Source organism: Oncorhynchus nerka, linkage group LG11 (assembly GCF_034236695.1).
Source record: "Oncorhynchus nerka isolate Pitt River linkage group LG11, Oner_Uvic_2.0, whole genome shotgun sequence".
Classification (NCBI taxonomy): Eukaryota; Metazoa; Chordata; class Actinopteri; order Salmoniformes; family Salmonidae; genus Oncorhynchus; species Oncorhynchus nerka.
The window spans coordinates 23,321,067-23,336,700 of NC_088406.1; the positions used below are offsets into that span (position 1 = coordinate 23,321,067).

At 46.0% G+C, this 15,634-nt stretch overlaps 1 protein-coding gene across 3 annotated transcripts in view; it reads right to left on the reverse strand.

Annotated features, from left to right (window-relative positions):
• Nucleotides 1–606: 606 nt before the first annotated feature.
• LOC115136609 (phosphatidylinositol 4,5-bisphosphate 3-kinase catalytic subunit beta isoform-like) overlaps nucleotides 607–15,634 on the reverse strand; it is a 101,364-nt gene continuing 86,336 nt past the window's right edge. For all 3 annotated transcript variants that reach the window (XM_065024312.1, XM_065024311.1, XM_065024313.1), the window contains 17 exons: nucleotides 12,938–13,027; nucleotides 12,546–12,797; nucleotides 12,315–12,411; nucleotides 10,249–10,379; nucleotides 10,105–10,155; nucleotides 7,683–7,871; nucleotides 7,250–7,371; nucleotides 6,937–7,080; nucleotides 6,671–6,770; nucleotides 6,042–6,238; nucleotides 5,732–5,841; nucleotides 5,455–5,533; nucleotides 4,710–4,877; nucleotides 2,806–2,929; nucleotides 2,555–2,700; nucleotides 2,322–2,454; nucleotides 607–2,133 (listed from right to left, as the gene is read on the reverse strand). In XM_065024312.1, the coding sequence (XP_064880384.1) occupies nucleotides 1,996–2,133; nucleotides 2,322–2,454; nucleotides 2,555–2,700; nucleotides 2,806–2,929; nucleotides 4,710–4,877; nucleotides 5,455–5,533; nucleotides 5,732–5,841; nucleotides 6,042–6,238; nucleotides 6,671–6,770; nucleotides 6,937–7,080; nucleotides 7,250–7,371; nucleotides 7,683–7,871; nucleotides 10,105–10,155; nucleotides 10,249–10,379; nucleotides 12,315–12,411; nucleotides 12,546–12,797; nucleotides 12,938–13,027 (2,271 nt within the window). In that variant the 3' untranslated portion in view covers nucleotides 607–1,995. The remainder of the gene's footprint in view (nucleotides 2,134–2,321; nucleotides 2,455–2,554; nucleotides 2,701–2,805; nucleotides 2,930–4,709; nucleotides 4,878–5,454; nucleotides 5,534–5,731; nucleotides 5,842–6,041; nucleotides 6,239–6,670; nucleotides 6,771–6,936; nucleotides 7,081–7,249; nucleotides 7,372–7,682; nucleotides 7,872–10,104; nucleotides 10,156–10,248; nucleotides 10,380–12,314; nucleotides 12,412–12,545; nucleotides 12,798–12,937; nucleotides 13,028–15,634) is intronic.

Below are 15,634 nucleotides of genomic sequence, written 5' to 3' on the forward strand. Positions count from 1 at the left end.
AAATAGCTAGCTACTAGGAGGGGACAGCATTAGTGAGGGAAATAGCTAGCTACTAGGAGGGGACAGCATTAGTGAGGGAAATAGCTAGCTACTAGGAGGGGACAGCATTAGTGAGGGAAATAGCTAGCTACTAGGAGGGGACAGCATTAGTGAGGGAAATAGCTAGCTACTAGGAGGGGACAGCATTAGTGAGGGAAATAGCTAGCTACTAGGAGGGGACAGCATTAGTGAGGGAAATAGCTAGCTACTAGGAGGGGACAGCATTAGTGAGGGAAATAGCTAGCTACTAGGAGGGGACAGCATTAGTGAGGGAAATAGCTAGCTACTAGGGAGGGGACAGCATTAGTGAGGGAAATAGCTAGCTACTAGGAGGGGACAGCATTAGTGAGGGAAATAGCTAGCTACTAGGAGGGGACAGCATTAGTGAGGAAATAGCTAACTACTAGGAGGGGACAGCATTAGTGAGGGAAATAGCTAGCTACTAGGAGGGGACAGCATTAGTGAGGGAAATAGCTAGCTACTAGGAGGGGACAGCATTAGTGAGGGAAATAGCTAGCTACTAGGAGGGGACAGCATTAGTGAGGGAAATAGCTAGCTACTAGGAGGGGACAGCATTAGTGAGGGAAATAGCTAGCTACTAGGAGGGGACAGCATTAGTGAGGGAAATAGCTAGCTACTAGGAGGGGACAGCATTAGTGAGGGAAATAGCTAGCTACTAGGAGGGGACAGCATTAGTGAGCGAAATAGCTAGCTACTAGGAGGGGACAGCATTAGTGAGCGAAATAGCTAGCTACTAGGAGGGGACAGCATTAGTGAGGGAAATAGCTAGCTACTAGGAGGGGACAGCATTAGTGAGCGAAATAGCTAGCTACTAGGAGGGGACAACATTAGTGAGGGAAATAGCTAGCTACTAGGAGGGGACAGCATTAGTGAGGGAAATAGCTAGCTACTAGGAGGGGACAGCATTAGTGAGGGAAATAGCTAGCTACTAGGAGGGGACAGCATTAGTGAGGGAAAAGCATTAGTGAGGGAAATAGCTAGCTACTAGGAGGGGACAGCATTAGTGAGCGAAATAGCTAGCTACTAGGAGGGGACAACATTAGTGAGGGAAATAGCTAGCTACTAGGAGGGGACAGCATAAGCGGAGTGTGGAAAGTTGTTGTTTAGCTATCGGCAAGAGACATCCAGAAAAATTTGGCCATGCAGCGCACACACACACACACACACACACACACACATATATATATATATATATATATATATAAATAAAAAGTAGTCTGGCACATATACATGTCCTATAGCATCTTAATAACATCTTAAAATGGAAATAAAAAAAACATTTAAAAAAACTAAACAAATACAATCCTCTCGCAGTTTTTAGGCACACTTTCGAGATGAACTGGAGGCCTTGCGAGGAAAAGTCCAATAAGACGCACTTCCTCTGGCTATGTGCACGTTTTGGCGTCGTTTTAAGACACGGTGTGAGGCCTTGAGTGGGTGTGGTCAACCCTGACCTCTCCCTTTAGTTCAACACAAGGCAGATCAGAAGTCTTGCTAATAGGTGGGTGAAACCACCCCCGTCCCCTTCCTTCCTCATTGGTTCAGTCTAGTCCAGTCTCCAAGGGGGCAGTCCATTCACAACTCAGAGGGGGGGCTCTGACTCTCACTGAGCAGTGCAATACTCGCAACCACATTACCCACAAATATGTCACATGATCAGGGAGAGGCAATGGGACTGCTGGACTGCCTGGAGGCACACAGCAGCTTCAAAAGCCAGAGGAAATGCAAAGGGAGGGGGATTTAAGCCTGTAAGAGCATGTGTGTTTAAGATAGCCTTCTAGATTCCCTTCTTTGTGGCCCAGTCCTGTCTGGTCTTCACCCCTTAGCAACAACTACCCCCCCACTGTCACTGTTGTCCCAGCACTGGATAGAACTCAGACCCTCCTGACCTTTAACATTTCACCCTCTAGCTCCAGGATGTGCGACTGTCTTGTTCTAGGAGCGGTTGTCTTTGACCACGTTGTGGGCCATCCAGTTGACTTTGGTGGTCCAGCTCTCTCTCAGCGCCTCGTCAAACTTTTGGCGGAACTGTTTCAGTGCCTCGTCGTCGGTCTTCCCCAGGGCCAGAGAGTCCTACAGGTGGAGAAGGGGGGGGGGGGGGGGGGGGGGGGAATAGAGAGCCTTAACAACTACTTTTATTGCAGCATAACATAAATTATTTTGGACAGTACATTTCTGTAGCACATGTAAACTGTAGCCCATGTGAAGCGGCCAACTATGTACTGCATGTGTCTGTGTGTGTGTGTGTGTGTACGTCTTACCTTTAGGTACTGTATATCCTTGACGGAGGTGAGCTCGGGCAGTCCAGCAGTCAGCATGAGGGCAAACAGGGTGATGAAGAGGTTCCCATTCCGCCTCAGAATCAGGTAGGCTTGTTCACAGTAATTGCGGAAACTAGGCACAACACACACATTCTGTTCACTATACACTCACTCAACTAGCACATAGATAAATGATTATCTGACCTGAGTAGTGAAAGGGGACAGAAGCTCACCTGCCAAACTTCTCAGTGTTGCCCGTCTTTCCCTGTTGGATGACGTGGATGAAGTCATGGGTCAGGATGAAGGGGACGCGTTCCCTCTTGATGCCAAACTTGGACTTGAAGTTCCCCAGGATATGCCCAAAGTCTATGTGGAAGAGCTGAGAGACACACAGGATTTAAGAACTTGATTCTGAGCTCCATTAAAAGACCATAAATGAACCTCTGTGATTTAGCCTGTTGTAGAGGGGAGCACCTCAACCCACCTGTCCAGTGCTGCGAACCATGATATTGTCACTGTGGCGGTCACCTATCCCCAGGACGTAGGTGGCCACGCAGTAGCCTGCACATGACAGGGTGAACTCCTCGATCGCCTTCTCCAGAGCATCTCTGCATAATACACAAACACAGAACAAAGTGTTGGCCAAGTGGGAGACTTCCCTGGGTTTGCACCGCCAAAGCATAGCAGCTCACTAACATGTTGCCTGTTATATACATACAGAGCCTTCGGAAAGAATTCAGACCCCTTGACTTATTCAACATTTTGTTAGGTTACAGCTTTATTCTAAAATGTAGAAAATTGTATTTTTTTTTACATCATCAATCTACATACAATGCCCCATAATGACAAAGCAAAAACAGGTTTTTAGAAAAGGTATGACGCTACAATCTTGGCACACATGTACAGTATTTGTGGAGTTTCTCCCATTCTTCTCTGCAGATCCTCTCAAGCTCTCAGGTTGGATGTGGAGCGTCGCTGCACAGCTATTTTCAGGTCTCTCCAGAGATGTTTGATCAGGTTTAAGTCCTGGCTTTGGCTGAGCCACTCAAGGACATTCAGAGACTTGTCCCGAAGCCACTCTTGTGTTGTCTTGGCTGTGTGCTTAGGGTTGTTGTCCTGTTGGAAGGTGAACCATCGCCCCCAGTCTGAGGTCCTGAGATCTCTGGAGCCTCAATCCTGACTAGTCTCCCAGTCCCTGCTGCTGAAAAACATCTCCACAGCATGATGCTGCCACCACCATGCTTCACCGTAGGGATGGTGCCAGGTTTCCTCCAGACAAGACGCTTGGCATTAAGGCCAAAGAGTTCAATCTTGGTTTCATCAGACCAGATAATCTAATTTCTCATGGTCAGAGAGTCCTTTAGTTGCCTTTTGGCAAACTCCAAGCGGTCTGTCATGTGCCTTTTACTGAGGAGTGGTTTCCGTCTGGCCACTCTACCATAAAGGCCTGATTGATCGAGTGCTGCAGAGATGGTTGTCCTTCTAGAAGGTTCTTCCATCTCCACAGATAAACATTTTACATTTACATTTAAGTCATTTAGCAGACGCTCTTATCCAGAGCGACTTACAAATTGGTGCATTCACCTTATGACATCCAGTGGAACAGTAGTGCATCTAAATCTTTTAAGGGGGGGGGGGGGGTGAGAGGGATTACTTTATCCTATCCTAGGTATTCCTTAAAGAGGTGGGGTTTGACTCTGGAGCTCTGACCAGAGTGACCATCGGGTTCTTGGTCTCCTCCCTGACCAAGACCCTTCTCCCCGATTGCTCAGTTTGGCCGGGCGGCCAGCTCTAGGAAGAGTCTTGATGGTTCCAAACTTCTTCCATTTAGGAATGATGGAGGCCACTGTGTTCTTGGGGACCTTCAATGCTGCAGATATTTTTTGGTACCCTTCCCCAGATCTGTGCCTCGACACAATCCTGTCTCGGGGGGCTACGTACAATTCCTTCGACCTCATGACTTGGTTTTTACTCTGACAACTGTGGCACCTTATATAGACAGGTGTGTGCCTTTCCAAATCATGTCCAATCAACTGAATTTACCCCTGGTGGACTCCAATCAAGTTGTAGAAACATCTCAAGGATGATCAATGGAAACAGGATGCACGTGAGCTCAATTTCAAGTCTCATAGCAAAGGGTCTGAATACTTATGTAAATAAGGTATTTCTGTTTTTAATACATTTGCTAAAATTTCTAAAAACCTGTTTTTGCTTTATCATTATGGGGTATTGTGTGTAGATTGATGAGAATATATATATTTTAAAATCATTTTAGAATAAGGCTGTGACGTAACATGGAAAATGTTGAGGGGTCTGAATACTTTCCGAAGGCGCTGTATCTATGAAATATGTCAGTAATACACATTTTTTATATGAAAAAAGTCTTACCCAGAGTTCTTCTCTTTGAGCCAGTTAAGTAGCGCATCCTTGTTGAAGGCTGCGGCGGCCGCCACGTTGCTGCTGGTCAGCTGGATGTTGGCGATGGTATCCGCCGACGACACCACCTCGATCAGCCCTGACCGGTCCCCAGTTGCTAGGCAACCGTAAGGTACAATTCTGCACAGACACGAGGAAACATTTTGTTCCAATTAATCATCATAAACACCATTGAGATGCATCCTATAATTTCCCCCCCGCTCTGTCTCGACACACGACCAGAATGTACGCATGATTACGCTCCAAAACACCACATCACAGCGGTTTCATTATCCTCACCATTATCATCCTCTCTGCAGAGCTCCCTCCCTCTCCTCTCCTCTCCTCTCTGAACCCTTGTCCCTGTAACCTAAAGGCCTGCCCCCAAGCTCAACTGTCAAAACAATCCCACACACTGCTCGGCTCCAGATGTGTGTGTCTGTGTGTGTTAGAGTATGAGAGCGAGCGCTAGTGTGTGTGGATTTGATTAGGATGAGAAGCAGGGTAGTGTGTGTGTGATGCTGGGGGTATGGATGTGGGGGGTTAGAGGTCAGGCTAGCTGGGGGTGATTTAGGGTCCCCCCCCAACACAGCTTCCTCTTCCCCACAGAGAGCAGGAACAAACAAGCCTGACTGACAGAGTCCGCCTGAGGAAACACACACACGCACACACACACACACACACACACACACACCTCTTATCATATTAATATACACACCTGAGGTCCAGATTGGCCTCCTTCCATAGCAGGTCCATCAACCTCAAGATCTGCAGTGTCAACATGTCTTGTCTCAGGTCTGGAGCGAGGTAGAGAGAAACACAATTACAGTCTTTCATTCATCCTTCCATCTTCTTTCACCTTCCATAATACACATCCCTCCATCTTGACCTCACTATTCTTCCCTCTCACTCTCCTCCACTCCCTCTCTCCCCCTGAACTTTAGTGATCTTACATTTCCTCTGTTAGAGCCACCTCCCTCCCTCAGCCCTCGTACCGTCTCCGTTCTTGAAGATGATTCCCAGGGTGTCTCCCCCCAGAAGCTTGTTGTTGTAGACGATCCACAGAGGCTTCATCTTCGAGTCCATGTACCGACACTTCTCCACACTGGCAAGGGGGAGGAGGGGAAAGAGCAGGGAGGGGCGAGACAAGTGAAAAGAGAAGAACAAGAAAAATAAAAAAATGTGTCAAATCAAAGTCATCCAACCACATCCACTCCCAGATCACCCTCTCCACTCCCAGATCACCCTCTCCACTCCCAGATCACCCTCTCCAGTCCCCTCTAACCTCTCCCCCCTGACCCTTACTTGATTCCAGAGAGCAGGACACTGGGGTTGAGAGGGGAGTGCAGGTCAGAGAGGGTCTCTGTGTAGCCACTCTGTCTCAGACAAGTCTTCATGGCCTCTTTGGTGAGCATGGCCTCCTTGGTCTTACTGCGTGCGTTCTTGATGGTGCCCAGCTTGATCAGCTCGTTCACAGACTTCAGCTTGCTCAGAGCCTCCACCTAGATGGAGAGAGGGGGCGTAATGTTGTTACAACGTGATGTAATAATGAAATAATGATTCAATTATACCACGGATGTATGCTGTATTTATGCACTATAATGCAATTGCCTTCCAAATATGACAAGGATGCTACGCATGACAGCATGGTCTTCCCGAAACATCCCACAGTGTGGTAGCTAACTCCAAAACAGGAAGGAGAGGGGATGGACAGGAAGTGGGAGGAAGCTGCCAACAGTGCGGATGTCTGGGCTAATACAGTAGAGGTCAGAGGTTAGAGGTCAGGCTGCTGTCATCTGACTTCTTTATAAATAACCCCATTCTGAACTGACAGAGGAAACTATAGAATTATAGGTGGTGACAGAAATAGATGTACTGTAGTGATTAACTCATGACTTAAGGTTGGAGTCAGGACGTGTGTGTTGGGGTCCTACCTGTTTCTTCAGGACCTCAATGTGAGGGATGCTGCCACGACAGTAGGCCTCGAGGATGAGAGAGAACTGGACAGAGACGGCTGGCATGTGCATCTCTGACCTGCAGGGGGCAGCGCAGTCACCCTACAGTTACTCATACCTGGGGTTGGTTAACATACTTCACCTCACTGAAATTATACCATGAAAGAAATACAGCCTATATATTTTTGTTCTTTGCACACATGCTCTCTCTTGCTTTTTCATGTACACAAGTCTCTCTCGCTCACCTGAGATGCCAGAAGAGGAAGTGTCCTATGTTGCGGTTGCACTGAGCTCTGTTCAACAGGAATCGGGTGAGTGCACAGTCATAGTAGGGTTCATAACGTAACACCTGGACCAGCTGGAGCAGGTACTGAGACAACTCCTCATCACTGGGGGGGGGGAAGAGTGGAGAGAGGAATATGAAGTAGGAAGAGGGGGAGAGGAGGGAGAGAGGAATATGAAGTAGGAAGAGGGGGAGAGGAGGGAGAGAGGCAGTGAGTAAGTCATTACAACAGTAAGTGAACTAGGAATAGGTATGTGCGAGTGTGTGAGGAGTACCTCATATCCTTCAGGCAGCCCACAGCGTACTCTCTGACATACTGGTCTGGATAGTTAAAGTCGAGCAGCTCCAGAGCGTCCCTGGGACTCAGCTTGGGCCAGATCTGCAGCAAGGCCTGGAGCTGAGAGAGAGAGATATAGAGATCATTCACTATGCTTTATAACCAATACAGGAGCACAGCAGATCTTTGAAGGGGACTGATGAGGGAAATAGTGGTATGGGCTAGGGGTCCATTTAGGATCAGACCATTGAGGCACACTCAGACAACATTTTCATCAGACTGGAATGAATAGAATAGTTATTGCAATTGAGAAGGAATTGATTGTGTTAAAAAAAACACTGTCAATACACAGGCTAGGTACATCTGGCACAGTATGAAAAGTTGCTCTGGATAAGAGTGTCTGCTAAATGACACAATGTAAATGTATGAACCTGGGCCATGTCCTCATGTTTGCTCCACTTGACGGAGAGCAGCAGTTTGGGCAGTGACTGGGGGAAGTTCTCCATGCAGTCGTAGCGTAGTGTCCAGATGAGGTCCTTCTCATTCTCACATAGCTGGGACAGAGGGTCCCTCTCCATGATCTCCTTCAGCTCAATGTGGAACTTCTTACCGCCTCGGCCCTGTGGGGAAACAGCAGTGGTGGTCAGTCACCACTAGGTGGCAGCAAATGGTAAGAAATCACACCATGTAAAGAGGAGTAGCACACTGCGCTAAAGGTAGAAGTTAAAATGTAATCAGAGAACACTGCAAGTAATCCTATCCCCCATTAGAGGGATAAAAATAGATCTGTACTTGCACGCAAGTTTGATTGCTTTATGGATCCACAAGAAACATTGTTAGGCAACACACAGAATAAGAGCTTGAAGCTTGAGACAGCAAGAAAACCTCCAACCTCCAACCCCCACAATACACCCCCACCCCCTGCTTCACATAGTGTTACATAACCATCTGTGTCCTGTCCCACAGGGTCTTTATGAGAGTTGATGTATGTGTGAGTGTGTGTGTGTGTGTGTGTGTGTGTGTATATACACAGTACCAGTCAAAAGTTTGGACACACCTACTCATTCAATGTTTTTTCTTTATTTAGACTATTTTCTACATTGTAGAATAATAGTGAAGACATTAAAACTATGAAATAAAATATGGAATCATTCAGTAACCAAAAAAGTTGAAAAAAATCCAAATATATTTGAGATTCTTCAAAGTAGCCATCCTTTGCCTTCATGACAGCTTTGCACACTTTTGGCATTCTCTCAACCAGCTTCACCTGGAATGCTTTTCCAACAGTCTTGAAGGAGTTCCCACATGCTGAGCACTTGTTGGCTGCTTTCCCTTCACTCTGCGGTCCAACTCATCCCAAACCATCTCAATTGGGTTGAGGTCAGGTGATTGTGGAGGCCAGGTCATCTGATGCAGCACTCCATCATTCTCCTTGATCAAATGGCCCGTACACAGCCTGGAGGTGTGTTGGGTCATTGTCCTGTTGAAAAACAAATGATAGTCCCACTAAGAGCAAATCAGATGGGAATGCTGTGGTAGCCATGCTGATTAAGTGTGCCTTGAATTCTAAATAAATCAGTGTCACCGGCAAAGCACCCCCACCTCCATGAGTCACGGTGGGAACCACACATGCGGATATCATCTGTTCATCTACTCTGCCTCACAAAGACACGGCGGATAGAACCAGAAATCTCAAATTTGGACTCATCAGACCAAAGGAGAGATTTCCACCAGTCTAATGTCCATTGCTTGTGTTTCTTCGCCCAAGCAAGTCTCTTCTTCTTATTGGTGTCTTTTAGTAGTGGTTTCTTTGCAGCAATTTGACCATGAAGGCCTGATTCACACAGACTCCTCTGAACAGTTGATGTTGAGACGTGTCTGTTACTTGAACTCTGAAGCATTTATTTGGGGGTAACTCTGGGTCTTCCTTTCCTGTAGCGGTCCTCATGAGAGCTAGTTTCATTATAGCGCTTGATAGTATTTGCGACTGCACTTGAAAAAACATTCAAAGTGCTTGACATTTTCCGTATTGACTGACCTTCATGTCTTAAAGTAATGGTGGACTGTTGTTTCTCTTTGTTTATTCGAGCTGTTCTTGCCATAATATGGACTTGGTCTTTTACCAAATAGGGCTCTTCTGTATACCCCCCTACCTTGTCACATCACAACTTATTGGCTGAAACGCATTAAGAAGGAAAGACATTCCACAAATCAACTTTTAACATGGGACACCTGTTAATTAAAATGCATTCCAGGTGACTACCTCATGAAGCTGGTTGAGAAAATGCCAATAGTTTACAAAGCTGTCATCAAGGCAAAGGCTGGCTACTTTGAAGAATGTCAAATATAAATATAGTGTTTCACACTTTTTTGGTTACAACATGATTCCATATGTGTTATTTCATAGTTTTGATGTCTTCACTAATATTCTACAATGTAGAAAATAGTAAAATCAAAGGAAAACTCTTGAATGAGGGGATGTGTCCAAACTTCTGACTGGTTCTATATATATATATATATATATATATATATATATATATATATATATATATATGTGTGTGTGTGTGTGTGTGTGTGTGTAACAGCAGGTCTGATCTTAGCCTCGGAGAGACACATTGTGGCAGTGCACCATCCTGCCAACATCACCCTGGATCAGAATCAGGACTGACTGGGTTGCCCTGGAAACCAGTCACAGCAATTTCCTCCCTCCCCTCTGACACATTTGGTGTCTGTATTTCTGTCCTAGAAATGCCTGCTGCTCTGGAGTAGAAGGAGTGCTTGTGCGATGGAAGGAGTGCGTAGATGTTTAAGTGTGTTTGTGTGTGTTTGAGTGGTTGGAACTCACGACAGTACCATGGTCGAGCAATCGCTTGACCCAGCGATTTCTGCAGCTTTCTCCAGAATCTGCAGGAGTAGATCACACACATCCATATCAGGGGTAGAAATACTTCATAACTACAACCATGTTTGAATACGTCAATGTGGGTGTGTCCTCACCTTGTCGAAGGGGGGGAATAGGATGGGGTGAGGGTTGTAGTCAGGGAGGTGGATGTGGAGTGCTGTACAATTCTCAGTGTACGGGTTGGTCTGGATGGTTCCTATGGGGTTCAGCATCTCTTCAAGTTCATCTGGGGGACACAGACAAATTACTCATACACTAACATTTTGTGTATAAGTATGTAGGTGAGTTTCAGAAGTGTGTGTGTAGATGTGAACATGTATAGGTTAATTAAAGTGTTTGTAAAGTGCATGAGGGTGCGTGTGTGTGTGTGTATAGGTTAATTAAAGTGTTTGTAAAGTGCATGAGGGTGTGTGCGTGTATAGGTTAATTAAAGTGTTTGTAAAGTGCATGAGGGTGTGTGTGTATAGGTTAATTAAAGTGTTTGTAAAGTGCATGAAGTTGTGTGTGTGTGTGTGTGTGTATAGGTTACTTAAAGTGTTTGTAAAGTGTATGAAGGTGTGTGTGTGTATAGGTTAATTAAAGTGTTTGTAAAGTGCATGAAGTTGTGTGTGTGTGTGTGTGTGTGTATAGGTTAATTAAAGTGTTTGTAAAGTGCATGAAGTTTGTGTGTGTGTGTGTGTGTGTGTATAGGTTAATTAAAGTGTTTGTAAAGTGCATGAAGTTGTGTGTGTGTGTATAGGTTAATTAAAGTGTTTGTAAAGTGCATGAGGGTGTGTGTGTGTGTGTATATAGGTTAATTAAAGTGTTTGTAAAGTGCATGAGGGTGTGTGTGTATAGGTTAATTAAAGTGTTTGTAAAGTGCATGAAGTTGTGTGTGTGTGTGTGTATAGGTTAATTAAAGTGTTTGTAAAGTGCATGAAGTTGTGTGTGTGTGTGTGTGTGTGTGTGTATAGGTTAATTAAAGTGTTTGTAAAGTGCATGAAGTTGTGTGTGTGTGTATAGGTTAATTAAAGTGTTTGTAAAGTGCATGAGTGTGTGTGTGTGTGTATATAGGTTAATTAAAGTGTTTGTAAAGTGCATGAGGGTGTGTGTGTGTGTATAGGTTAATTAAAGTATTTGTAAAGTGCATGAGGGTGTGTGTGTGTGTGTGTATAGGTTAATTAAAGTGTTTGTAAAGTGCATGAGGGTGTGTGTGTGTGTGTGTGTATAGGTTAATTAAAGTGTTTGTAAAGTGCATGAAGTTGTGTGTGTGTGTGTGTGTATAGGTTAATTAAAGTGTTTGTAAAGTGCATGAAGTTGTGTGTGTGTGTGTATAGGTTAATTAAAGTGTTTGTAAAGTGCATGAAGTTGTGTGTGTGTGTATAGGTTAATTAAAGTGTTTGTAAAGTGCATGAGTGTGTGTGTGTGTGTGTGTGTGTGTGTGTGTGTATATAGGTTAATTAAAGTGTTTGTAAAGTGCATGAGGGTGTGTGCGTGTATAGGTTAATTAAAGTGTTTGTAAAGTGCATGAGGGTGTGTGTGTGTGTGTGTATAGGTTAATTAAAGTGTTTGTAAAGTGCATGAAGTTGTGTGTGTGTGTATAGGTTAATTAAAGTGTTTGTAAAGTGCATGAGTGTGTGTGTGTGTGTGTGTGTGTGTGTGTATATAGGTTAATTAAAGTGTTTGTAAAGTGCATGAGGGTGTGTGTGTGTGTGTGTGTGTGTATATAGGTTAATTAAAGTGTTTGTAAAGTGCATGAGGGTGTGTGTGTGTGTGTGTGTGTGTATATAGGTTAATTAAAGTGTTTGTAAAGTGCATGAGGGTGTGTGTGTGTGTGTGTGTGTATAGGTTAATTAAAGTATTTGTAAAGTGCATGAGGGTGTGTGTGTGTGTGTATAGGTTAATTAAACTGTTTGTAAAGTGCATGAAGGTGTGTGTGTGTGTATAGGTTAATTAAAGTGTGTGTAAAGTGCATGAAGGTGTGTGTGTGTGTGTGTGTATAGGTTAATTAAAGTGTTTGTAAAGTGCATGAAGGTGTGTGTGTGTGTGTGTGTGTATATAGGTTAATTAAAGTGTTTGTAAAGTGCATGAAGGTCTGTGTGTGTGTGTGTGTGTGTGTATAGGTTAATTAAAGTGTTTGTAAAGTGCATGAAGGTGTGTGTGTGTGTGTGTGTGTGCTCACCAGGAAAGGAAGACCAGCTGTGAAGGATGATATCTCCAGTCTTCAGCTGTCCTTTATAGTCAAACACCATGGTGTTCACCCAGGCTACAGGGTAGTGCTGCAGAGACAGAGAGAGAGAGACAGAGAGAGAGACAGCAAGCACGAGAGAGGGGACAGAGATGCATATTAAATGTCTCTGTGTGTGTGTGTGTGTGTGTGTGTGAGTATGCCTGTGCTTTGTGTTTGACATACCACTTTGCCGGCTTTGCGGATGGTCTGGTACTTGTTGATGTGGGCGTTCTTGGTAGACTTCTGCTTCTTGACCTTGTCCATGACGGCGTAGACGGCGAAGCAGAGGCGGGCCATGCGCGGCAGGTCGCTCACAGTGATGTCGAACTCTAGCGTGAGGTTCCACACGTGTTCCGAGCGTCCACTGCTCTCGCTGCTCACCGCCGGCTTGCATAACAACTCTGTGCCGTGGAACAAGCCTGCACGCACCTGGACCTGGGGGGGGGCGACAAGGGGTTCACCAGAATACGGTGATCGTGAGAGATAACAGTGTTCTACTGACTATGGGTTATAGTGCAAACACCAAAGATGCAACAAAAATTCCAGGTTTGCAAGTTCACATCATCAGTGGTTACCTTGGCGGTCTCCTCAGCGTTCACCTTGCTGCCTTTGATTAGGACAATCTTAAACGGGGTGGACACCTCCCATACACACGTATTCACTTGCTACAAAGGTCAAAGAACAGAAGAGTTACAGAGGAAAGAGAAGAAGAGGAATGAGGAAAGAAGGATAGGAACAGAGGACAGAGAAGGAGAGGAACAGAGGGAAGAGAAGAGGATCAGAGGGAAGAGAAGAGGAACAGAGGACAGAGAAGGAGAGGAACAGAGGGAAGAGAAGAGGAACAGAGGGAAGAGAAGAGGATCAGAGGGAAGAGAAGAGGAACAGAGGACAGAGAAGGAGAGGAACAGAGGGAAGAGAAGAGGAACAGAGGGAAGAGAAGAGGAACAGAGGGAAGAGAAGAGGAACAGAGGGAAGAGGAGAGGAACAGAGGACAGAGAAGGAGAGGAACAGAGGGAAGAGAAGAGGAACAGAGGGAAGAGAAGAGGAACAGAGGGAAGAGAAGAGGAACAGAGGGAAGAGAAGAGGAACAGAGGGAAGAGAAGAGGCACAGAGGGAAGAGAAGAGGAACAGAGGGAAGAGAAGAGGAACAGAGGACAGTGAAGGAGAGGAACAGAGGGAAGAGAAGAGGAACAGAGGGAAGAGAAGAGGAACAGAGGGAAGAGAAGAGGAACAGAGGGAAGAGAAGAGGAACAGAGGGAAGAGAAGAGGAACAGAGGGAAGAGAAGAGGATCAGAGGGAAGAGAGGACAGAGAAGGAGAGGAACAGAGGATAGAGAAGGAGAGGAACAGAGGGAAGAGAAGAGGAACAGAGGATAGAGAAGGAGAGGAACAGAGGGAAGAGAAGAGGAACAGAGGGAAGAGAAGAGGAACAGAGGGAAGAGAAGAGGAACAGAGGGAAGAGAAGAGGAACAGAGGGAAGAGAAGAGGAACAGAGGGAAGAGAAGAGGAACAGAGGGAAGAGAAGAGGAACAGAGGGAAGAGGAGAGGAACAGAGGGAAGAGAAGAGGAACAGAGGGAAGAGAAGAGGATCAGAGGGAAGAGAAGAGGAACAGAGGACAGTGAAGGAGAGGAACAGAGGGAAGAGAAGAGGAACAGAGGGAAGAGAAGAGGAACAGAGGGAAGAGAAGAGGCACAGAGGGAAGAGAAGAGGAACAGAGGGAAGAGAAGAGGAACAGAGGGAAGAGAAGAGGAACAGAGGGAAGAGAAGAGGAACAGAGGGAAGAGAAGAGGATCAGAGGGAAGAGAGGACAGAGAAGGAGAGGAACAGAGGATAGAGAAGGAGAGGAACAGAGGGAAGAGAAGAGGAACAGAGGGAAGAGAAGAGGAACAGAGGGAAGAGAAGAGGCACAGAGGGAAGAGAAGAGGAACAGAGGGAAGAGAAGAGGAACAGAGGACAGTGAAGGAGAGGAACAGAGGGAAGAGAAGAGGAACAGAGGGAAGAGAAGAGGAACAGAGGGAAGAGAAGAGGAACAGAGGGAAGAGAAGAGGAACAGAGGACAGTGAAGGAGAGGAACAGAGGGAAGAGAAGAGGAACAGAGGGAAGAGAAGAGGAACAGAGGGAAGAGAAGAGGAACAGAGGGAAGAGAAGAGGAACAGAGGGAAGAGAAGAGGAACAGAGGGAAGAGAAGAGGAACAGAGGGAAGAGAAGAGGAACAGAGGGAAGAGAAGAGGAACAGAGGGAAGAGGAGAGGAACAGAGGGAAGAGAAGAGGAACAGAGGGAAGAGAAGAGGATCAGAGGGAAGAGAAGAGGAACAGAGGACAGTGAAGGAGAGGAACAGAGGGAAGAGAAGAGGAACAGAGGGAAGAGAAGAGGAACAGAGGGAAGAGAAGAGGCACAGAGGGAAGAGAAGAGGAACAGAGGGAAGAGAAGAGGAACAGAGGGAAGAGAAGAGGAACAGAGGGAAGAGAAGAGGAACAGAGGGAAGAGAAGAGGATCAGAGGGAAGAGAGGACAGAGAAGGAGAGGAACAGAGGATAGAGAAGGAGAGGAACAGAGGGAAGAGAAGAGGAACAGAGGGAAGAGAAGAGGAACAGAGGGAAGAGAAGAGGAACAGAGGGAAGAGAAGAGGAACAGAGGGAAGAGAAGAGGAACAGAGGACAGAGAAGGAGAGGAACAGAGGGAAGAGAAGAGGAACAGAAGGAAGAGAAGAGGAACAGAGGGAAGAGAAGAGGAACAGAAGGAAGAGAAGAGGAACAGAGGGAAGAGAAGAGGAACAGAGGGAAGAGAAGAGGAACAGAGGGAAGAGAAGAGGAACAGAGGGAAGAGGAGAGGAACAGAGGCAAGAGGAGAGGAATAGAGAAGGAGAGGAACAGAGAGAAGAGGAACAGAGGACAGAGAAGGAGAGGAACAGAGGGAAGAGAAGAGGAACAGAGGGAAGAGAAGAGGAACAGAGGACAGAGAAGGAAAGGAACAGAGGGAAGAGAAGAGGAACAGAGGGAAGAGAAGAGGAACAGAGGGAAGAGAAGAGGAACAGAGGGAAGAGAAGAGGATCAGAGGGAAGAGAGGACAGAGAAGGAGAGGAACAGAGGGAAGAGAAGAGGAACAGAGGGAAGAGAAGAGGAACAGAGGGAAGAGAAGAGGAACAGAGGGAAGAGAAGAGGAACAGAGGGAAGAGAAGAGGAACAGAGGGAAGAGAGGACAGAGAAGGAGAGGAACAGAGGGAAGAGAAGAGGAACAGAGGGAAGAGAAGAGGAACAGAGGGAAGAGAAGAG